This window comes from Triticum aestivum, chromosome 7D (genome assembly GCF_018294505.1).
Source record: "Triticum aestivum cultivar Chinese Spring chromosome 7D, IWGSC CS RefSeq v2.1, whole genome shotgun sequence".
Classification (NCBI taxonomy): domain Eukaryota; kingdom Viridiplantae; phylum Streptophyta; class Magnoliopsida; order Poales; family Poaceae; genus Triticum; species Triticum aestivum.
In genome coordinates this window covers 50020951-50046751 of record NC_057814.1, presented here as the reverse complement: position 1 = coordinate 50046751, position 25801 = coordinate 50020951, and the positions used below count along the sequence as shown (strand labels likewise).

The 25801-nt window shown below is 45.2% G+C and overlaps 1 protein-coding gene across 1 annotated transcript; it reads right to left on the bottom strand.

The window, feature by feature from the left end:
• Nucleotides 1-767: 767 nt before the first annotated feature.
• LOC123170754 (tyrosine--tRNA ligase 2, cytoplasmic-like) lies at nt 768-16021 on the bottom strand. The gene is made up of 4 exons (XM_044588528.1): nt 15388-16021; nt 15086-15322; nt 14116-14178; nt 768-773 (listed from the first exon to the last, which is right to left on the bottom strand). Exons 1-4 carry the CDS (start codon nt 15910-15912, stop codon nt 768-770), a joined length of 831 nt encoding a protein of 276 aa, XP_044444463.1. The 5' UTR covers nt 15913-16021.
• Between the last annotated feature and the right edge of the window lie 9780 nt (nt 16022-25801).

The window sequence follows — 25801 nt, the reverse complement described above, 5'->3', positions numbered from 1 at the left end:
CCAAAAATATTATCCTATCATATCTATCAGATCTCACTCTCGTAAGTGACCGTGTAGGGATTGACAACCCCTTATCGCGTTGGTTGCGAGGATTTATTTGTTTGTGTAGGTGCAAGGGACTCGCGCGTAGCCTCCTACTGGATTGATACCTTGGTTCTCAAAAATTGAGGGAAATACTTACGCTACTTTGCTGCATCACCCTTTCCTCTTCAAGGGAAAACCAACGCAGTGCTCAAGAGGTAGCAGAGGGCAACCTCATGCGCGTGGCGGCATTCGGCGTGATCTCGTCGGCTACTTTCGCCGGAATCATGGGCGGGCCCGGCGGCGGGGCGAGGGGGAGCGGGGAGGTGGTAGGTGGGGAAAAGTGGAGGCTGAAATGTCCTCCCCACCAACCACTCCCGCTATATGCAGGGCACCGACGGGCCGGGAGGGGAACCAGCGTATTCGCGGTTGGGGTCGAGATTTTGCCGCGCCCCTCAAAATTTTTTACGGGCCGCCCGCATTTGTAGGGTCTGTTCGTGCAAGATTTTCCGTGCCGAACCGCATTTTGGCGGTTATTTTGCGGGTCGGGGCGTTATGCAGGGTCTGCTAGAGATGCTCTAAAGGTGGACCAGTTTGCACTTTGCAACATTCTACAAAGAGGAAGGGCCTCTTCTATATGAATTTTTACTAAAAATACCTTGATCTCCGTTTCATAATGTAGCGCATATAAATTTTTTGAAAAGTCAAACCTCACAAACTTTGACCAAGTTTGTCAAGAAAAACATTTACATCTGAAATGCCAAACATATATCATAAGATATTGTTTCATATTGTACATATTTGGTATTGTAGATATAAATATGCTTCTCTATAAACTTTGGTCAAAGTTTGCACGGTTTGACTTTTCATAGTTTGACTTTTTTCTAAATATACGTGCTACATTATGGAACCGATGGAGTACTGTATTGCGTATAAATTTTAGTATACACTCAAACATCTTGAAAATAGTCCTTTGTTTTTCCAGTAAAGAAATCAAACAAACCAAAATCATGTCTCATATGGTCATGACATTGTAATCATGTAGAATTCTTATATATCAATACATGATTTTGGTTTGTTTGATATGGGTTTGGTTTATTTGATTTGTGGTCATATGGTCGTGATTTTGTTTTGATTTTGGTCATAAGCTTGTGTTTTGTTTGATTTTGCTTGAATTGTTTGTAGTCATGTGGTCATTATTTTGTTTGATTTTGACCATATGATTGTAGTCATGACCATAACAAACATCTTGAAAATCATGACCATGCGACTGTAGTCATGCCTAAATGATTTTGTTTGATTTGTACATGCTTTGTTTGATTGTAGAATTCATATGGTCATGACATTGTAGTCATACTAGCGTTGGCTTATGTATCCCTACCACTATTTAATTAAGGATGTAGAAATCCACGAGCAAACTTCCGCACCATGTTTATCAACGGCATTTCAGCCTTGAGTTTTGTGGCATCTTTTCATAGGTCGGCACCACTAATACGCGGCAAAAAATATAAAACAGTAATGTGATCATGAAATGTAGTGTAAAACCAAATAGGTTTCGATTTATATATACAATACCAAATATGTACATATAAAAGCGGGATTGAAGATGGATGTTCACTGAAGAAGATCATCCCAATGGCAGCCAACAACAATGTCGTGCGTGTGGTGCCCGACATCATCCCCAGCTGGGGCTAGGTTCGTGCAGAGACGAAGAACGTCCTGCCTCAGCACTTGAGGAGGCAGACCGGGGTGTTCCGGAGATGGAATTTTCTGACCAGCGCCAGTACAACTTCATCCCCTAGTGGGACGACGCCATCTTCGTCCAATTCTGGTTCACAGACTTAGTGAACAAGGTCCACGGTCACGTGTGGGGCATAGTGGTGACACCTTCTACTCTGATGTAGGGTGGAACCCTAGATGGCCGATCTTTCACGAAAGGAGCGGATCCCTACGAAGAACGTGATGAACACGAGGGGAAACACGAGAGGAACACGAGAGAAATCACTCAACCAACAAGAATAGATCACACATGCGCTAGATCGATGAACACAAAGGTAAGATACAAGATCCAAAGTCAACAACGGACGATACAAACGGTAACCGGTTCTTCTCCATGAGGAGGTCTTGAATCCACGAGGGGATCTTCCCGTGAGGGGTCTTGAATCCAAGGTGGATCTTCTCCGTAGAGGGGCCACAGTCTCTCTCGTGGAGTAGATCCGATATGGATGAGCAAAGCTCTATCTCTAAATGAGCTAATCCTTTGCTAACCCTAGAAAGATGGAGGAGAAGGAGTATAAATAGTCTAAGTCACGAAAGGGTAAGTGGGAAAGGGATACATGGGCCTCTGGCCCGACTCTGCGCGCAGGCAGGCGCCGGATTTCCGGGCTGGGGGCCGGATGTCCGGGGCTTCGCGAGGCGCCGGATGTCCGGGGCTCGGGCCGGATGTCTGGGCTGAAGTGGCCAAACTTCGGGTGCCTTCTGTCGTCGATGCCGGATTTCCGGGGGAAGGGCCGGATGTCCGGCCGCTGATGCTGTTGGCCGTCTGTTGGTGCAGTTCCTTGGCGGCTACACAGGCGCCGGATGTCCGGCCTTTGGCCCAGATGTCCGGCCGCTGTAGCTTCAGCAGCTCCGTCTTCTTTCGTCGTCGCTTCCAGGCCTCCCTCGCAGATGGTGTAGTTGTACCTTGGCGCTTGCACTCCTCCTCGTCGTCCGTAGTGTTCCGACAATACCTATGCATGCACACGAGTGGTGTCAAGTAGTATACCATCCTCGAAGGGGTCAAGTGAGCACGTGTAAAGGAGATGATTCACCTTTGTGTATGTGAAGTAGATGTTGCACGTGTCACTCGCCGAATGGACTCTTGACATGGTGATGTCCATAGGATGCTCCGCATCATCTCCCCTCCCTTGGGAAAGATCCGACCTCGGATCGAAAACCAAATCACCATGGAAAAGAGATGGCTTCGCCATGTAGAACTGGACGTTCACCAAGTACGTGTCATCTTGAAGCTCGAAATGGGCACTCTCCAATGTCGCACCATCTTGTGATCCTTCAAAAGGAGTAAGGACAACAAACACTTGGAAAAACAAATGTGGTTAGCGTTAGTGCAAAACCAAGCATTCAAGAGGTGATTCACCAAACAAGTGTCGTCATCATGCAAAGCATATGGTGTGACAAAGGATTGAGACATGGCATGTAAGTATATCAATCGAGCACAAGCAAAGATATCATGGGGGCAAGCATGTAAATTGGAGGTAGAGATGCAAATATGTGTGTCAAGAGAATAAGCATCTACCTCAGGTTCATAGCAAGCATGGGCAAAGCGCTCAATGAAAGGTCTATGGTAGGCATAGGAATCATTCACAACACCTAAGAAGATGAGATGTCTAAACACATGGATTAAGTGCAAGACAATCCAAACATAATGTGCATAGGGTGTAGTGAACATAGTGTGGCACTCAACACAATAGAAAGAGCAATTGGTCATCATGTGTGAGGCAATCAATTCAATCATGTGACAAGCAATGGGACATAGCATATGTGAAGGAATGACATTGTTGCAACCAAACATGTGATAGGAGCAAGTAATCCAAGATTTGGATGCAACACACAAGGTATATATGTCATGAGGCATGGAAAGGTGACAACGACAAGTCGAAGCAAGATCTCTAACATGTGCGCAATCAAATGGTCCAAGATGACCAATAAGTCTCATGGTGCAAGCAACACAAATAGTATGATCCGCAATATCCATGCTCATGGTTTGGAGGTTCTCAAAAGAGAAGGATATCACCTTGAAAGCATGTCCTTGTGCGTCCTTCACAATGCCGAAGTATAAGCAAGTGCGATGTAGAATCGTCGTGGTAGAAGGTGGTTCACTCGCAAGAGCTCGAATGGTCAACTCACGTGAAGCGGAAGTCGACATAAAGTCCAAGTATCCTACACATGCACACAACAAAACAAAGAACGTATGCGCATGGTAGATAAACACATCATCCATCATGATGGTTCTCTTCTCTTGCACATAACCATTAGAAGCACAAGTGCACGAATAATATGATGCAACAATGGCAATATTCATGGCACGAGGTATATGGTCCAAAGAGGTAAGACAAGCATGCTTTACAAGAAATATGTCAAAATCTCCAAATATATGTGAGAATGCTATGGGGGCAAACTCATAAGCAAGACTAATAGCATTGTTGCACTCAATACATGTCAAATCATCTAGCATGATAGAGGCAACATATGGAAATATATGACAAGAAGCAATAACAATCATGTGCGAAGCATGTAGATAGTTGTCATCAACCGCATGAAGTGAGCAAGTATAAATAATTGGTGATGCAATAAGACAAGCAATAGTAATCAAGTCGTGCAAACTAGTGGAGCGAAGATGCAACACACTAGAGGAGATCATGGCAATCATGTCATGTGAGCAAAGAATAGGCATAGGCAATGTACATGACATATCGCAAGCACGAACACAAATCAAGATCATAGTATCATCATAGGCATTGGGCACAAAGCAATCATGGCAATAACGAACAATATCTCCACCACGCTTGCAAATACACATACAAGTACTAGAATCAATCATCATGTGTAATGCAAAGCATGGGTCACAAATGCATGGCAAAGGCATAGTAATGGGCATATCATGCAAAGTGAACAAGGCAAGATGGGCAAAGGATATATAATGGACAACAACCGATAACCATGTGAGGGCCATGTAAAAGAAATGCGCGAAGTGTTTGCGCGAAGTGAGCGGTGGGAAAGGCAATCCATGGGATCCCAAGTCATCATTGCTCTCGAGAGCTCGTTTTGTCAACTCGTGGGATTGCGAGGTTGACAAGTATTCATGGGTACCTACACAAAAGAGACACAAACCAAAGAAATTGTGCGCGTGGTAAATGTACACATCATCCATCATGATGTGTATGTGCAAGTGAGTGTTAGCACAAGATAAGCATCGCTCAAAGAAATTTGATGCATGGTATAAGAACATGTCATCCATCATGAAAGAATAGTTGTTATGTATGACACGATGGGGATGCAAATTGAGCATACTAGTATATGGCACAACAATATCATTATGATTCATGGGGAGCATATTGTGCACATAATTATTGGGATCATGCAATGGATAGGATGGATCAAAATTTCCTAAAATGTATGAGGAAACTAGGGGGTCTCCTCATGAGCAATATTGTAATCATATGGAGAAAATGGACAACATCCACAACAATGCATATCCGAAGCTAGGTGGTCATGGCATGGCATATGAGATAAATGATGCAAAGGGAGCATGTCAATATCATCACAAGAAAAACAAATGCCAATAACCATGGGCTTGTCATCTATGCCATATGTGCAAATTGGGGTAATTTTAATGGCATATGCATAGTCACTACGAAGAGATTGCAAATATGACATAAGATTGATCTCATGCATAGCATATGACAAGTCAAGCGGATTGTCAAACATGATGTGACCTAAAGAATTGTCACAAGAAATCCTATGTAACATGGCATCACAACTAATAGACTCCACATGGCAATCATCATACTCATCATAAATGGGTAAATCATCCCATGGGGAAATCTCACTATCATGAAGCAAGGTAATAGGTGGATCAACATCATGCAAGCAATCAATGTCAAGAATGTCCACTAGTTGGACTAGAGCATCACCGTCACCTATGTTACCTTTGTCATTCCAATCAAGTGGTGTAGGTGAGGTGGCAAAGACCAAATGGTGGTCATCTTCATCTTGATGGAACCATGTGGGGGTGCATCATATTCCACCATGGCAATCGTCATGTCCATAGGAAGGACGAAGTCGTCGTGAATCGGCGCGTCATCATAAATGAGACCTATCACCAAATGAGAATACACAATAGAGGTAGAGGTTAAGTCGTTAGAGTTCAAAATCTCCTCACTCTCTCTATGTGGTGGTTCACTCACTCCCTCAAAGTAGGTGCACTCAATCGCACGTATGGTGGAGGCACTCATCTCACTCAAGTGGTGGGGGTTGTGGCTCTCCGCACATGGAAATTGGGGCAACACATTGGATATGGGGCTAGTGGTGAAGTCACTCTCACTCTCAATATGGTGGCACAAGTCACTCAAGTCATCATACGTCGCCGTGGTCGAAGTGAAATAGTCAACCATCTCATCACCGTCGCCGTGGATGAAGGCCGAAGATGGCACATCATCACTCTCGCCTCCTAAGATGGAAGCATCATCCTTGCTCGTCACCATGTCGCTTGCCTCAAAAGCTTGGTCCTTGAAGGTCTCCGTAGTCGTACTCGTCGCCGCACCATCTTGAAAAAGAGTCATGGAGGACTCGGCATCATCAATGCCACAAAGAGGGATGGCGGTGAAGTCGAACTTGGGAGCATCGTCTTGGAGCTCGTCGGGCTTGGACATCTTGGTGGTACTAGCCTCATGCTCATCGTCTTTGAGTTTGTACTTCGAGAAGTGTGCTTGGGGTGGAGAAGCCTTGGCCTTCATGAGTTCTTGTTCCGCCTTGAGAGCACCAATGTAGTTGTCGTCGAGGGACTTGTAGTTCTCGAGGAAGATGGTCTTGGAGATGGCATTGTTCAATCCCATCATGAAGTGGAACTTCATTGACATGGGGTCGTCCACGCCGGCTCGTCGCAAGGCAATCTTCATCTCCTTGAAGTACGCGTCGATGGACTTGGATCCTTGGTTGGTGTTCTCCAATTGGCGTAGAAGTTGTTCCGAGTAGGTTGGAGGCACAAATTCTCGCCGCAAAGCTCTCTTCGTCTTGGGCCAACTCATGTCGTAGGTCTCTGAAGGTGTGTGAAGCCAACATGTCGAGGCGTAGTCGTGGAAGTTTCTTATGGCGCACTTCACTTGATCTTCGGGAGGAACTTGATGTAGCTTGAGGTAGTCATCCATTAGGTGCTCCCACTCGAGATACTCCTCGGGTTCTTGAGTCCCATAGAAAGGAATCGCATGGTCGGTGTCGAGGTCGTAGTAGCTCGTGGAAGTCGCAGACTTGAGCTTGGGGAGCTTCTCTTGAGCGTAGTCTTGAGGTGCTTGTTGGCAAAGATGCCGTATATCCGTAGGCGAAGATGCCTTGAAGACGCTTGGCGACGATGCCAAGGGAGATGGTGAAGTCGTTGAGCGGTTGTTGGTGTAGAGCTCTTGACCTTCACGTTCGTGGTGGTGATGGTGTCGATGCCGATGTGACCTTGCCGGAGATGGTAGCTCTGAGGCATGTGCTCTTGAGCGTCTTCTCGAAGATGAGGAAGATCACTTGTATGACTTGATGAGGGATTTGATCTCCTCCATTTGAGCTTGCATCTTGGCGTCGTTGGAGTTGTTCGTGGCATCGAGCTCATCGTTGTTGTAGACCGAAGGTGAAATGCCTTGCCTATCCATCGCAAGACTCGAGCAAATGTGAGTGGGAGAAAGAGAAGAACGATACCAAATGTACCTTGACCGATGTTGAAGATGGATCAATGATCACTCAATGTGTAACAAGGAAATAGCACAATTGGTACCAATTCTTGTCGGTTTCTCACACCTACACAAGTAAGGCTTATAGTGGAGCTCGGTGAGGATAGTGGCACAAAACATTTGATGCAAAATGTTAGCAGGAGTCAATAATGTTGAAAGAGATTCACAAATTCGCAAGTGAAACAAGTAGACCAATAGCAAAGAATGGCACACGGAAACACACACACGGATAGATAAATGGGGTCGTGCAACCAAGGAATGAGCACAAAATGTGGAGTGCACGGAAAACGCTCGTGTTGCACAACTCAAGAGAGACGCTAGCACGATTGCTCAATAGGCGGATACGACACTTGTGCACAACCTATGATATGCAAAATGGATAAACTTCTATCCCAAGTATGCTATGTATGTATGGTTCCCGGTGTTTCTCTCAAGATGATCCAAGATGATCGGATATGACAATGTTATATGCAATGTGGTATGATGCTATGGCATTTTCTTACAAGCTTCTTTGCTCTTTCTCTTTTGCTTAAAAGCTTATTCTTTTTTTTTGTATGGCCACTTTGCAAAATGCACAAACCAAGATAGCAATTGTGTATGCGAAGACAACTTTGTGACACAAGAAATGATACCAAGATATGCAACACAATGATGGTATGTATGCTATGTGAAGTATGAACACTAATGTGCACAAGTAACGTTGCCGGCAATACTCAAATGGCTAGTCTCGATAGGCAAGTGACGCAAAATGGGCTAGGGGTTATCAATGCAATTGCAAGGGGAATATACAATGGTGTCGTCGAGGTTACCGTCCTTGGTGATGATGAGTGGCGGTGTTCTTGATGTAGATACCAAGATGATGGAGACTCGTCCCTAAGTAGCCGAAACACCTTAGGAAACGGAAAAACCGCGAACTCAAAATATCTAGGACAAAAGTCAAACGGTGGTAGTGTAAGCGGTGGTGGTTTTGCGGAAGCTCAATGGGGTTGCGGAAATGCAATGATGGGTTTTGAGACGCAATGCGGAAGTCGAGGGTAAGGTGGATGGACTATACACGGTGTCAGAGTTCGAAACACGGTCCCTAAGTAGCCGAAACACCTTAGGAGACACAACTCACAACACAAACAAAATTGGGTTAAGTTGGGTTGGTGGAAGTGTATGGTGGGTAAGCCTATGCGGAAGTTATGGTGGCGATTGATGAAGAAGCAATCATCCCTAAGTAGCCGAAACACCTTAGGGGACTCAAATCACAACTCAAACAACCTCAAAATGCTAAGGGGAACAAAATTGGTTAGGGTGCGGAAGTCGGTGGTGGTTAAGCGGAAGTTATGGTGGAAGCCCTAGGCAAAGATGCCAAAGTGCCAAAAATTTGATGGAGTCAAATGGTGATGGGACCTATCTAGAGGGATAGAGGATGTCAATAGCTACTCAACGAGCTAAAGAACGCGAAAATCGGACTTCGGACGTGGAAGTTATGCACAAAACGGTGAAACGGGGAAGGCTGAAATGCCAGGGGTCGGACATCCGGGGCTTTGGCCGGATATCCGGGACCTGATGTCTAGAAACTTGCGCGAAAATGTGCTCCAGGAGCCGGATGTCCGGGCTACGGGCCGGATGTCCGGGGGGCCAGATGTCCAGGGCTACGGGCCGGATGTCCGGGCTCCAAATCCGAGGATGAACTCGAGGAACTCGATTTTGGGGGCGGAAATTGATGATTTCGGGGGCTAAATTGCGGAGATTTCGTGGATAGAAAGTGGGGAAAATTGGGGGAAAGCTAGATCCACTAGTAACAAAGAAAACCCATGGATCAAATCCAACAAAACTTCATCAAACCAACAAATCACAAAAAAAATTGGGGCTATTTTTTGGTGGGGATTTTCGAATTTTGGGACAAAATCAACAAAACTAGGCTAGAAAACACAACGGGGAGGCTCCGAAATCGTGATCAACGTGGCTCATGATACCAAGATGATGTAGGGTGGAACCCTAGATGGCCGATCTTTCACGAAAGGAGCGGATCCCTACGAAGAACGTGATGAACACGAGGGGAAACACGAGAGGAACACGAGAGAAATCACTCAACCAACAAGAATAGATCACACATGCGCTAGATCGATGAACACAAAGGTAAGATACAAGATCCAAAGTCAACAACGGACGATACAAACGGTAACCGGTTCTTCTTCGTGAGGAGGTCTTGAATCCACGAGGGGATCTTCCCGTGAGGGGTCTTGAATCCAAGGTGGATCTTCTCCGTAGAGGGGCCGCAGTCTCTCTCGTGGAGTAGATCCGATATGGATGAGCAAAGCTCTATCTCTAAATGAGCTAATCCTTTGCTAACCCTAGAAAGATGGAGGAGAAGGGGTATATATTGTCTAAGTCACGAAAGGGTAAGTGAGAAAGGGATACATGGGCCTCTGGCCCGACTCTGCGCGCAAGCAGGCGCCGGATGTCCGGGCTAGGGGCCGGATGTCTGGGGCTTCGCGAGGCGCCGGATGTGCGGGGCTCGGGCCGGATGTCCGGGCTGAAGTGGCCAAACTTCGGGTGCCTTCTGTCGTCGATGCCGGATTTCCGGGGGAAGGGCCGGATGTCCGGGCTTTGGCGAGGCGCGGGATGTCCGGCCGCTGATGCTGTTGGCCGTCTGTTGGTGCAGTTCCTTGGCGGCTGCACAGGCGCCGGATGTCCGGCCGCTGTAGCTTCAGCAGCTCCGTCTTCTTTCGTCGTCGCTTCCAGGCCTCCCTCGCGGATGGTGTAGTTGTACCTTGGCGCTTGCACTCCTCCTCGTCGTCCGTAGTGTTCCGACAATACCTATGCATGCACACGAGTGGAGTGTCAAGTAGTATACCATCCTCGAAGGGGTCAAGTGAGCACGTGTAAAGGAGATGATTCACCTTTGCGTATGTGAAGTAGATGTTGCACGTGTCACTCGTCGAATGGACTCTTGACATGGTGATGTCCATAGGATGCTCCGCATCATACTCCGTCCATTCTACGTCGTGGATAACATGCATCTGGCATCGAAGAGATGGATCCATATTGCTTGAAGATGCGACATCCCGCTTTTATATGTATTTATTATTTTTATATGTATTTTCCTATTTTTCTTTAAGAAATATATATGTGAACCCTTATTTTATACTCGCTATCCTATATACCTAAGAGATTCATCCTCACTATCCTATTTATCTTGACATGCAAACTATCCACATCATCAAGTAGATCCATCATTTAAAAATACTTTCCCACTAACTCTTTAGACCTCTCTCAATGCAAAGGTGCTTAGAAGAGGTGCTAAATGCATTAAATAGCTTAGCAACTCAACTCACCAATGCATAGGTGTTTAACTTGTTGTTTCTAAGCTCACTGTATTTAATGATTTAGCACCTAAACTCTTCCATGCATTGGTCAACTTCTTTCATTTAAGTGGTTTGCCTAAGTTCATGTGCTTGGCATTGGTTCTTGCTGGGGTCACGAAAGTGCTCTCTCTCCTCCTTAATTACTGCGCCATGTCATTTTTTTTGCCTATATGGCATGCTTAGCACCTGTCCATCATGGAGCACTGGGAAGGGCCTTATGCGCATGCAAGTCCACCACAAATAATCATTAACTATTTTTCTGATGCACTCTCAAGCGAGCACATCATCCTAGGTCTCTTATGCTATTTGTATTTTTATTAGCGTCATCTGACCTACTCCAGATGTACGTCATGAATCCCTGTCCAACCGCTTTAGACTTCATGTGTTTTTAATGTTCTCTTCTGCAACTGAAAGCCCAAAAGATCATATCTTTTTCATTCTCAATCTCTTGGGCTTTTGTCCATGTCTCTTTTGCTACTTAGAGGTCAGAGAATTGTGTGAGATTCATCCCCACTATCCTATTTATTTTGACATGCAAACTATCCACATCATCAAGTAGATCCATCATTATAAAATGCTTTTCCACTAAGTCTTCATGCGCATGCTCCCCACTAACTCTTCATGGGCATGCAAGTCCACCACAAATAATCATTAACTATTTTTCTCATGCACTCTCAAGCGAGCACGTCATCCTAGGTCTCTTATGCTATTTGTATTTTTATTGGCGTCATCCGACCTACTCCAGACGTACATCACGAGTCCTTGTCCAACCGTTTTAGACTTCATGTGTTTTTAATGCTCTCTTCTGCAACTGAAAGCCCAAAAGATCGTATCTTTTTCATTCTCAATCTCTTGCACTTTTGTCCATGTCTCTTTTTCTCCTTAGAGGTCAGAGAATTGTGTGAGATTCATCCCCACTATCCTATTTATTTTGACATGCAAACTATCCACATCATCAAGTAGATCCATCATTATAAAATGCTTTCCCACTAAGTCTTCATGCGCATGCTCCCCACTAACTCTTCATGCGCATGCAAGTCCACCACAAATAATCATTAACTATTTTTCTCATGCACTCTCAAGCGAGCACGTCATCCTAGGTCTCTTTTGCTATTTGTATTTTTATTATTGGTGTCATCCGACCTACTCCAGACGTACATCACGAGTCCCTGTCCAACCATTTGATTAGACTTCATGTGTTGTTAATGCTCTCTTCTAATTCTGAAAGCCCAAAAGATCATATTTTTTCATTCTCATTCTCTTGCGCTTTTGTCCATGTCTCGTTTGCTCCTTAGAGGTCTGAGAATTGCATGAGATTCATCCCCACTATCCTATTTATCTTAACATGCAAGATATCCACATAATTAAGTAGATCCATCATTTAAATATGCTTTCCCACTAACTCTTCATGCGCATGCAAGTCCACCATAAATAATCATTAACTATTTTTTCCCACACACTCTCAAGCGAGCACGTCATCCTAGTTCCTAGGTCTCTTTTGCTATTTGTATTTTTATATGGAAAATAGGGTAAAATGATTCCCTACATTAGAAAATTGGAGAGAAATAAATTTGAATTTATTTTGGTATTTTGAAAATGATTTTTATGAGGTTTTAGTGCACCAGTAGCACTCTTTGATTTATTTAAATTTTTGTGGATTTTATTTGATGCTAGAAAAATGTTCAGGTTGTAGGAAATATTTTTCTAAAATTTTTGCTATATTATATGCCTATATAATATTTTTATTTATTTTGTTTTTAATATTTCTTTCTCTGTGTGTGTTTTTTAAAAGGACTTTTTCCGCGAACTAGGCCGGCCCAGCCAACCGGGCCAGGCCGACCCCAGCCCAGCGCCGTGTCACCCCCGACCGGGCCTCGGTTTCCGCCGCCCGTACGCCATCGCCGCCGCGCCGATCTCGACCTTCGTGCCGAGGCCGGACTCTCCTTGCCCCTCCCGCAAGCCGTCCGCTGCCCCCAGCCTTTAAATAGCGACCCCGGGCCATTGGACCCCGAGTTCGCCGCCGCCCGATCCGCTTAGCCAGCGCGCCGGCGCCGCAGATTGCCGCCGCCGCAGCCGCGCCTCGCCTAGCCCCGCGTAGCTGTCGCCTCCGCCCGATCCGCCGCCGTCCGCCGCCTCGTCCCGACGCCGGAGCTCGCCGCGCTCACCGAAACCGCCGCGCCGCCTCGCCTCGCTGCCGCCGGAGTTGACTGCCGACGCCGTTCCGATCCACCGCCGACCCGCCTGAACCGGTGGGAACCGCCCAGTTCGCCCGGTTTTCTTTTTAGTTGTTTTAGTTTTGGTTTTCGTCTTAAAACCGATTTTGTTTAGTTTTACTTATTTAGAGTTCGTTCGTTCGTTTAGGTTCTTCAGTCTATTCGTCAGATTAGTTCTGTTAGCGAGCGTTCGCTCGATAGACTTGTTTTCTGTTTAATTTTCGGCTAGGGACCCATCCATGAATATTTTATTTACAGATTAGTCCTTGATCTTCAAAACCCCGCAACTTTTTACCCGTTTTTTCCAAATCCAACAAAACCAACGCCCACTTATTCTTTATGATCCCCTCTATCCAGATAACCAACTTAAACATGTTTTTGATAGTTTAAAATTTGATTTCAAACAGATTTGAATTTGAACTTCTTTTGTTCATAACTTGAGTTTTATAACTCCGATTTAATTGATTCTTTTTGCAAGTCGAAGCTCTTGACCTAAACTTTATAATAAGGCCAAATCCACTCAATTTTGGTACTGTTAGAAATTATTTTCTGTTGCAAGAGTTGTTTGCCTGTTTTCGAAGTTTTCCGAGTTCTTTTCTTCGATTCTTTTGCATGAGTGCTTATGTATGCAATTGCTTGCTCACGATAGATTGACCGGAGTGTGACGAGTAGAACTATCAGGAGTTATGAGTGCGAATCATCTTCATCAACAGTACAGGCAAGTTCACACTTTGATCATACTTCTTTCATACCCAGTTTTTATGCATTAGTTACAATCCTCAAACATTGCATAAGTAGGATCTCTTAAATGTGGGTTGGGAAGTAGATGATGAGGTAGAACCTATTGCCCTTTTATTATCAAACCTTGGGAGTTACTTCTACGTTATGCTTATACTGCTATGCTATGCTCGTAGACGTGGATTGGCTGAGCATATCCATGACAAATGTGAGATTGTTAATTAATGGATAACTTAATGTGGCTACTTAATACACATTTGGGTGGATTGGTTGAGGCACCCTGGAGCACCTAGTGGTTGTCAGGGCACCTGGAGAATCCAGTGTTATCCTAGGATATCCCGGAGTACCCATGTGATCATCCTATGGTTCGCCACCCAGGCTCAAAGGGATCATAAGATTATTCATGCTAGAAACTTCCGTGTGCAGCCACAAGCTATTATGGGCTCTAACATAGTCGAGTATGTTGCATGACCTCTTTCAGTGGTAGGCTACAGATGTAGAGGGAAAGTAGGTGTAACTGTCTACCCAGAGTAAAGAGTTAATGCTTCTGAAAGACTGTGTCTCGGTCATCCGTTTCTCAAACATCATGTAGTGCGAGAAATCCAACGGAGGAGATCGAGTCTTGTGGGGAAAAGTGCGCAAACCTCTGTAGAGTGTATAAACTAATCATGATTAGCCGTGTCCCCGGTTATGGACATCTTTGAGTATCTGGTACTTGAATTATTGATTTGATCTCATCACTTTACTTAATTAATCTGTTGGGTTGATGATTATTAATTTGGGATTGAGTTGGAGGAACCTTCTCAATATTATTCAACCAACTTTGTAGTTAATAAAATATATTCCTTTGCAGTAGGGAAAAATTGGCTTTTCGCAAAAACATTATAACCATAGAGCTTTTCCACCAGCCAAATATGCATGTAGTGATAACTATTATTCATTATTATCCTATGGTGTGAATTTGCCAGTACATTCAATGTACTGACCCTTTGTGGCTGCAACGTCTCATGTTGCAGGAATCTTACGACGAGTAAGTGATATGTTAGGGTTACGATTTCTACACTCAACCTTGCCGTTGGTGTTGATGGGAATCCACAACCTTGTTGTTACTTCCGCTATTTGGATTGAGGTAATATTATTTACGTTACTTTATACATGTGATTTACCTCTGTTATAAATCCTCGAGTACTGTGTGTGTCAGCATACCGATCCAGGGATGACACTTAAGCACACAGACTTGACCGTCTGAGGTCGGGTCGCTACACACACTCAGATTTTGCTCCCCATCTTCCATGAAGATGGTCCAAGCTGGATCTCCTATATTACCAAATTCATGGTCTTCTATTAAATTGGGGAGCTTATTGTGGGACAGAATAATAGGTCGATTTTCACCCTTCATGTCTTTGCAGTACTCTCTAGTTAGCTCGCGAACCTCCTCAAGATCCTCATCATGATCCATGGATAGCAGCCATATGTCTGCCTTGGGGAGTAATACAACAGCACACTGCATGCAAGGTTCAAAGATCATTGTAGCCACCACATCAGGCCGGTCATAGGCATTCCATACACCGTGAGTGCATATTCAAAGGTCTTGTCCCAGCACCTTATCATCCTCCCCAAAGTGTTATTTCTGGCAACATCCATCACAAGCGTCCAGTATTCATGTGAACGGCGATTTATTTCATCCGACAACCACATGAACTCTACCCGGTTAAGCTCCAAGCCTGCTGCTTTCCATACCTCAATCATGTAACATCCAATAGTCCGAATATCATTCATATCACCACCGAATCTGTTGTGTATATGAGCAAACCAATCAGCCATCAAAATTTTAACCCTGCAGCCAGCTTTGACCATTTTATTGACATTGAGCACCATCATGATCCCCTGGGCAATGTGTATCGACGGCGAGGGATCGCACCAAACGTAGCAGATAGGAGCGACCTTCTTCTCTAGTAGCAACCTAAGCTCCTCTTCCTCGTCGGTGCTCCCCAACCCGATGCTCCTCATTATCGCAAACCTCTCCTCCAAACTCATCTCGACAGCATACCCTGCAGTGCTGATCTGAGTTGTCGCCTCAACTGAGTTGTCCATGGGGACGAAATATATAGGATCGTAAACACAGCTCAACAAATATATAAGAGCCCGCCACAAGAAGTGAAAAGGGAATCGTGATTACACCCGTGTAAGGATGTTTACTGCTAGCTTGTGCTTATTCTTTGGGCACACTGGAAAAAAGAGCTTCATATATCTGAAAAGGAGGGTAGCGGGGGTGGGGGTGTTGGTGGCGGCCTCGGAGATGCCGACGGTGGCGGTTGCTGAGGCGGACCCAAACCCTAGGCAACGGCGGTCAGGGAATCCGAATCCAAATCGATCTGAGTTGCGCAGGAGAGGATAACGAGGTGACGAGGTTTTCTGTGAGGCCGAGGCGTGGTTTCCAGGGCCCTTCGCCAACGCCTGTAGCTTTTCCCTTTCCTGTTGTATATGCTCGTGTTTTTTTTGACATGTACTCGTGAATTGAATTTCCAATGTCGGGTTGACCGAGATTTTTGTGTGGTCGAGCGTTTGTCAACTGGAATCACCTTGAGATTTGCGTTTTTGTTCTGCTTTTTATATAGTTTATTTATACTAGTAAACATGCCCGTGGGTTGGAACGGGAGACAAAAGTATTACGTGCTAGCCAAAATAATTATGACTCAATATCCTAACATATGAGCGTTCTCTATTTTAACACGGTGGCCCAGCATGTCGCCACTCATCTTTCTTCCCAACCTCGCCTGATGATGGCCGCGATGTCCACGTGATTGCAATGCACTAGTCGTCGACCCGTGCAACGCACGGGCTAGTTTAATGTCAAAGAACACATAAATTGTAAAATTATTACCAATTATCATGTGTGTATCTATTTTGAAAATTATTATCACCAAGAAATATAATAGTTCTCCATCAGTACTCATAGGATAAAGAGGATCAAATTCATTACTTCAATTACTGGTTAGACACTTTACATGTAAACTCATACTGAAAAATATGTATTTAATAATATTTCATGGTAATCCATACAACAAACACTTAGTTAATGATAATTAGATGCTTCGTATGTCTTCATGGGATTGAATATTCTATACAGCTAATTCATTTGACTCGTATGCTGATTTTAGTTATATTAGTCTTCTTATTTTAGGTGAATTGGTCTTAATTTTTGTATACTAACTATTGTGGATTATGGGATGCTTCTATCCAACACCACATTTCATGATGAGAATAGTGAGAGTATATGCACATGTGATCTCTCCGCTCAATTAACATAACACGACTTCTCCATTTCTTCTATAATGACACATACACGAAATGGATGAACTAAAATTCATAGAACATCTACAATAAGCATGTGAACTGAAATGAATTGTTATTCATCAAAGTCCATTTTTTGCTTGAAGAAAGTGTACTCTAGTACTCAATTACCTAAATTTCTATATGATGCAGCTTAGATAATTTCACTGATTCTAGAGTATCATCACAATATGTATAAGAGTGATTAGAGCCAAACGTGGAAACTATTTATAGAAGTGAAAGAAGAAGAAAATACCAAGCTACTTGTATGTATGAAAGAGGACGGAACATACATTAGCATTTTTGGGGCATCTAAGAAGACAAACTTCATCAGTTGTTGTTATGGCAAGGCAGAGGTGACTTCTCTATGTTGGACTGGCTGTGTCAAAATATTATGAAGCATGACAACATGAGAGAGCTACAACTAATCTTGCTTTCAGGACAAACCATAAAGGAGCACTTGAGTATCTTAAGCTACTTCTTTTTTGCGAATGAGTAATTTAAGATACTAAGAATACAATGCAGCAACAATATTGAATCATATAACCTGTACCATTGGCCACTGACAAAAGCCTTCTGATGTCGTTGTCAGCAACATCACGCATCGCATCACAGGCTTATGCACATCCTGTCATCCTTCCTGTAACTCTCAGCATGACGTACCTAGTGCAGTTGATCTGTCGTTAATTTGCCATCCTTCCATTCTCAACCTAGACATGAGATATGTGTGTCGTACATCTGAAAAGAGAGATGAATTGTTTTTATATGGAGGACCATAGAAGGTATACCTATACTATTGCATGCAACACATTATTCTGCACCACAATCTACCGCAACAGTTGTAAATTATGTCTTGTTGGTTCTGGCAGCTATATTGGGAGCATTGGATTCTCTATCTTTTGACTGGGATACTTCCTGTTCTTTTGTCATGTGAGTATCACGAACTACATAGAGTTAGTAGTTGAATTGGTTAGGAAGTAAGAGATTGAATTATTATGGTTTGACAACAATGATCGATTATTTGTAAAAGACCTATTTTCATCTGCTACTTGATGGTAACAAAAATTGTACGTAATCGTAAGAGGGCGCACACCTGGATCTGCAGCAAAAAGGGCATGGTCTGGATCTGTAGCAACAGGGGCGTGGATTGGATCTGCAGCAATAGGGGCATGAACCTGGGGTCTCCTCTTCAAGCAGTGAGACATGGTACAGAGAAAGACATCACCTGGAATTCCGTTGGATGCCTCCGTTAAAGGAAACAAAGGGCGATGTGATTTGCATGGGGTAGAGGCAAGATCATCTGTAACAACATAGCAGAGGGGCAGTCCTGACACCGGCAGCGGCGACGAGCCAGGCGCTGCCGGCCAGCCAGGAAGTCCTGCCTACGGTGAGAGCATGGAGATCCTGAGCAGGTGCATGAGAACTCTCTGTAAGAGAAGGCGGGATGTATGTTGCCTAGTAGCATGCAGATGAAGAGGAGGACGAGACGTAGATGACATGGAAAAGACATGCGTAGAGTCATGATGCGTAGATCTGTTTTTTCAAGTCAAGATGTGTCGATTAGCTGCAGACTTGTCTTTTTAAGGGCAGCAGACTTGTTTATATATATATATATATATATATATATATATATATATATATATAAAATACAGCGTGGACTTCCTAGCAAATTAGATGCAAGATTAATGCATTGATTAGATGTGTCGATATGTTTATATTAGACCGGCGTGGACGATCAGATCGATGTAACTAATATACAATTGATTGAACGAATTTTAAGATCTGGAGGCTATGTTTTTTCCGGCTGTGTCTGGTTAGATTAAAGAGTTGTCGAAAGATCTAGACCGTAATAATTCGGCCCCGCACCAGATAAACGGCCCCTAATTACTAATTAACGTGGTAATTTTTAGGGAGTCTGTATATATATATATATATATATATATATATATATTTATATATATATATATATATATATATATATATAGAGGTATAGATATAGATAGATTTGATGTGGTAAGTCTCAAGTCTATGAGCTTGCCACTTCATGCCACACTTGTCACTGTGTCACGCATGGGAATGTTCAAAACTTTAAAAACAAATCTCATTGACCACGAACAACTCCCAACGCATAGACATATAAAGACTTTCCAAAAATAATCAAATCCTAGATATAAAAGACTTTTGAATCGGTGAATAATTTTTTGAACCGACAAACATTTTTTAAAAATTTGGGATTTTTTAAAAGTCTACAAACCTTTGTGTTTAGACGAACATTTTTTGAAATGCATGTTCATGAATGTTTTTGACTCAACAAATATTTTTTGAATCAATGAACTTTTTCTAAAATTGGGGAAGAAATTTTGGAAATTGCGTCTTTTAAAATTTCGTGAACATTTTTTAAAATTTCATGGACATATTTTTTTCATATTCACGAATTTGTTTTCAATACATGATCATTTTTTTTCAAAATAATGAACATTATTATATTTCCCAACCAGTTTTTTCCAAATCATGAAACTTATAGATTTGCAAATAGTTTTTTAAAATTACCAACATTTTTGAAATCTGAGAACATTTTATGATTTTTTGAATTCACGAACATTTTTTAAGACTCACAACTTTTTAAAATTTGGAAATCCTGAATTAAGTTAAAGAAGGAAAAACAAAAACATAAATAAAAATAAAAGGCAAAAAACAAAATTTAAAAACACAGGGGGCATCACACCCCGCACATGGGCCAACCCGTGAACATGGACAAGGAGGAGGAGGTGCGTGAGAAAAGGGAGGAAAAAAGAGCAAAACCTCGGATACACGGTGGAAGACTTAGAGCATCTCCAACAGATGCATAAAAGTTTCGCGCGTTAAAATAGTTTTAACGCGTCACTGTAGCACTTTAAGCGTGCCGGACCCAACATTGGTTTAGCAGATGCTCAAAAACGCGTGTCAAAAAAATGCAGTGCAAATTGTGAAGCGCGTGCAATCTGGCGCCCCAAATTTGCAGCTTTTGATAGCGCTTTTTAGTGCAAGCCCAAACCTTTTTTTATGCGTGCACTATTTTACAGCTTCTGCTCGAGCTGTCCGGCGCCCAAAAAAAAAATCCGAATTTTAGCGTGTGGGGCAGTTTTTGTGCACCTGTTGGAGATGCTCTTATGCTTAAGCCACTGCGGTGCTTGTGCGGCTATGATATTTTGGGCATCATCTATACCTACTATTAAAGGAAGGTGATATTCTTGGTTTCGTCCCGCTTCGTTTGGTCCCGCTTCAGTTAATGTTTTGTCCCGCTTCGTTCGGTCCCGCTTCAGTTAACTTCATGTATGCTATTTGGTTTCGTTACTTGTCACCCGTTTTGGCCCAACGGAGAAAGCTCACCTGGCGGCGCACGAGGCCCAGGTCCGGAGAGCTGGCAAAATAAAAATAATAATTTGCAAATGAGAGGGATATGAGAGGATTTTTTTTCTCTCACTACAACGCACGTGCCTTTTTGCTAGTCTATATAAAAGAGCCGAAGTGACTTTTGAAGGAAAAATCAAATCGTTTTCTTCACTTATGCGTGTCATAGTGGGTAATTTATGACGAGTTTAGAGGTGGTTTTAGGATGGGCGGGCAAAAACAGTAATCCTTTTATTAGTAGATATAGACATATATTTTTCTCACGGTTACGATAGCGACTTACCTTTTTATCCGAAAAACTTCCGGTCTCTATTCATCATCAATCGTGCTAGATCAATAAATCACAATAACAAAGACGAACTAAATAAAGATTATAGCATCTACACTCACTCTCCTCAAACGCCCTCTATATGCTCGGACGGACGGTTTGGTCGGTGATCGATTACAAAATCGTAACCCAGCCGGGCTCCTCCAATTGGCACTATACGTCCGGGTTGACCGACACCCTCCATATCCATCCCATATCTGGGGCCGATATGACGAGGCCGGGATGCGCCTAGGAGCGTCTGCCAGGTCGGACTGAGGGGCGGAACGTACCCACACGGACACACGTCGAAACCCATCGGTCCGCGCGAGTATGCATTCATGTCGCAGCTCCGCCACGCCGCCCGGGGTCAAATTCGACTGTTTAAGCCGGGCGGTGCCCCCTCGACCCTAGCCCGTCCCATTTCCACTCTCGCCGTCTGCCGACAGCCATGGTCCGCCAGCGGATCACCAACTATACCATGCTCACTCTAGAGCCCCTGGTGGAGCTCCTAGTGAATATCCAGGCATGACGTGCCCCTCATATTGCGATAGGCTTGTCTTGAGACTCTATGGAATAGTTGGCACCGGAGCAGGAGGAGCCGGAGCAGCAGGTGTAGGAGTAGGAGGCGCCAGGAGCGGCCATGGAGCACGCAGAGCCGGAGGAGAGGGAAGAGGATGAAGGCGAGGCGGATCCGGCTACCAGACTCGGATGAGCGATGCGCTGATCGAGCTTGAGGTTGGCCAAGCGGAGGAGGCGACGGAGCAGCAAGTCATCCTCGAATCCATCCAGTCGGAGCTTGAGGTGAAGGCAAACCGCCGCTACCTCCGCTAGGTGGGCGCGGAGATGGACCAAGCCTTGGTGGAACTGGACACTGACGAGGACCAGAGCTATGGGCAGCGGCCACCGACCAAGAGGCCAGTTCATCCAAAAAAATTATCTATGTAGGGCCGAGTGATTTCTTGTCAGTTGTCAAAGCTTTCAATGGGACGTAGTTGGGAAGTTACAGGCAGATAATACTGGAGACAAAGCTATAATCACATTGGTTCCAAAAATGGATGGAGCAATGAATATTAAGGACTTTAGACATATCAGTCTCGTGCACGGGGTGGTGAAGATATTTGAAAAGACTCTATTGCCTAGGCTTGCACCTGACCTGCTAAGATTAGTGGGAAGCCACCAGAGCGCTTTCATCAAGGGCAGGCCGATCCACGACAACTTCATGCTTGTGCAATGCATGGCACGGCGGCTGCATACCCTCCGAAAGACTACAATCATGCTCAAGCTGAATACCTCCAAAGCCTTCGACTCCGTCCAATGGCCATTCTTGGTGGAAGTACTCAAGCATATGGGATTTGGCAATAGGTGGATATCATGGGTGTGCGGCATCCTAGCAAACTCAAGCACGAGAATCATGGTAAACGGCACTCCTGGGAGGCCGATATACTATAAGAAGGGGCTCCGTCAAGGCGATCCGGTATCCCCATTGCTATTTCTCCTAGTCGTGATCTTGCTCAAGCCAAACGCCATGGATCTGTAAGTATGCGCATCGCTACTACACATGTTTGGGGAAGCCTCCGGACTGCACGTGAACCTGACAAAAAGTGTCGCCTTGCCTGTGCACTGCTCTACGGAGACAATGGAAAGAGTAGTGCAGCTCCTCGGCTGTCCATCAGGGACCACCCATGCAGATACCTTGGCCTCCCTCTGACTATCCGGAAGCAAACTGCGGCACAGCTGTGTGGCCTGGTGGACAAACTAGCAGGACAACTGCCCAAATGGAAGGCTGCATACATGCCCAAGAGTGGATGACTGACCCTCGTACAGTTCGTCTTGTGCGCTATCCCGATCCACGCGATGATGGCATTGGACCTACCACGGAAGACAATAACGACCATGAACAAAATCTGTCGGGGATTCCTTTGGTGTACAAAATCGCAAGCTAATGGTGGACAATGTGTAGTGGCGTGGGAGCAGGTCTGCTCGCCGAAGTGGGCAGGAGGTTTGGGTATTCCCAATCTGGGCAAGCTTAATGTTGCGATGCAGTCGCGATGGCCATGGCTACAAAGATCCGACCCTTCCAAACCATGGGCTGAGTTCGTCATACAGGTGCCGGAGCACTCCATGCAGCTATTCCATGCAGCAACTAGAGCAACTGTGAGGGATGGAAGAACGACACTATTTTGGGAGGACCGTTGGCTGAACGGGATGCAGATCTCCGAGATCGCGCCGAACCTACATCGCATTGTGGCCAAGAGTACGCGCTCTTCGCGCACAGTACAACAAGCCATCGAGGAGGGCACCTAGGTAGAAGACATAGGGCCGAAGCTAACATAACCAATGCTCCAGAGTCACTAGTGCAGAATTGGGCTTTAGTACCGGTTCGTGAGGTCCTTTAGTGCCGGTTCTGGAACCGGCACTAAAAGGTGGGGACTAAAGGCCCCCCCTTTAATCCCGGTTCAACACGAACCGGGACCAAAGGCCCATCACGTAGCACGAGCACGCGCCGGGGGGCTGGGGGCTTTTAGTCCCGGTTAGTTACACCAACCAGGACTAAAAGGTTTAGCAATTTTGGTTTTATGATTTATTTTTCCTTTAATTTTGTGTTTTCTATTTAATTTTTTTCATTTGCTGGTATTTTACGATACTACATATTGTACACGTTATGCATATATATAAATAGAATTTCTCGTAGAACCAACAAACTCACATGCCGAACATGACTCAAAGACCCATGCATGCCCACATCCTCTACCCCAGCCATGTAATTGCTTATCGTCCTTCCACCCTCGCCGACATAGTGGTCGTGATATCCACCTGATCACAATGCGCCCGAACATATGCCAAGGCGATGAGTTCAAGCATTGCACGACAGACTTGTCACTGAACCACGCTAGCGCAGTGAAATGTTTAGAACTAATCTCATTGAGCTAGACATGAGGGCCGCCTTGCGCGAGCTACACCATGCACCTGGTCCATATGTCCACCGACCCTCATACGCCCTCTCGCTTCTGAATCAATGTTACAGACTCGCCCTCTTGCTTCTGAATCAATGTTACATAATTGTTTCAGTGGAGGGGGGTGGGGGATGGTCCGCACGTGTCCATGCATCCTTCAAGGAAAGGTCATGTGCTTCACTGTGGGGCAAACACCACATTCTGAGTCCGCATACGTCGGATAGCTGTGGATGATCACATGTCACCACCGAGCAGCAGGAGAGGTAGACGGTGAGGGTTAACCCTTTCCAGCCGCCACCATCGATCCACGTCTAGCTACTCATCCCGATCCGATTCGTCGCAACCTGATTGAACAACAATAATAATAACAAAATGGTTAAAGCGTTCAAAGTAGTAAACACTAGTAGAAAAAGAGGCTTCCATACGCCCCATTAGTCCCCAAAATAATCGAACCGCGACAAAAGGGGTCTTTAGTCGCGGTTCAGGAGGAGACCCGCGACCAACTATCTGGGCCCAGCGCGCTCGGTCGACAGCTGGCGGACGGGAGGGGCTTTAGTCGCGGTTGGCCAGGCCAACCGGGACTAAAGGCCCATCCAGCTGGCGGAAAGGAGGGGCTTTAGTCCCGGTTGGCCTGGCCAACCGCGACTAAAGGTCCCCGAAGGCCTTTAGTCGCGGTTGGCCAGGCCAACTGGGACTAAAGGCCCATCCCTATATATAGGACTCAGCTCACTTCACTTCACTCAGCTCACTTCACAATTTTCAGAAGGTGGTGGTGGGTTTGCTTTTGGTTCCTCCTATGCACACAAGGTGTTCGATGAAATGCCCGAGAGCCTGAAACAAACATGATATGAAGTGTCCGAGCCACACTTGAGCTTTCTCATTTATTTTTCCTCCGCGATCGCGGTTAGCAACTTGAATGTGACGCCCGGATAATCATGCTACAGTAATCCTACGCTAATCGTGCCATGTCACTTCGATTACTGTTGCTAATCTCGCGTTAGTTCGAAACCGATTCTAATTCAGATCCAAAATCAAGCAAACAATAAAAGTTTTCAAATATTAAAATTAAAATGTTCAGAGTGAACCAAATATTGCATAGATAATTACAGTGGAGAAACCACACCTTTATAAAATGTTTAAATAATATGAGATGAATAAAACAGCAGCAAAAACAATTATTTAAATACCTTTTGTAATTAATAAAATGTCAAACTAATTTATTGAGGACTGGACTTGTTGAGTATGGACTAAGTTGAAGTGCTAATTTATATACAAAGTATATATTTTACTAAAACTAAAATAAAAGGATACAAAACTATAACAGAAAAAGTAAAATAAATAAAAGGAAAGAAATGAAATAAAACAAAAGAAAAACAGAACCCCCCCGGGCCAACCGTGGCCCAGCTGGCCAGCCCAACTGGGCAAAGGCCCAGTCACCCCTCCACTCCTCCTTAACCCCCTAGAGGCCGAACCCTAACCCGTAACCCCCACCGACACCTCCCACTCCCCCCCCCACGATCCCCCTGCTCCTCCCCCCCGATCCAGAACTGGATCGGGTCGAACCCCGACGCCGTGCGCCGACGCCGGCGCCCGTCCCCGCCCGCGCCGCCGCCTGGACTTCGCCGGCCCCCGCCCTCATCCTCGCGCTCCCGTCCCCTCTCCCTCTCTGCTCGTTCTGGATCAGGGGCATGCACTCGCCGCGCCCGACGTGCACGTCGCCGCCCTCGTCGGCTCCGTCGTCGCCCTCGCCGGCTCCGTCGCCCGCCACCTCGCGCTGCCATCGCCATCTCCCTCGACGGATCTGCTCGCGTCCGAGGACACCGCCCCCATCGCCGATCCCGCCGTCCGTCGCCCCCGGACTGCCACCGCGCTCCCCCGTCCTCCTCTGGACGCCGTCGCCCCCGAGCCCGCTGCCATGCCCCTCCCGCTCCCCTGTGAGCGCCCCCCTCTCCTCCTCTCTCCCCCTACCGCGCCGTGCCCGCGCCCATCGGCGCTCTCG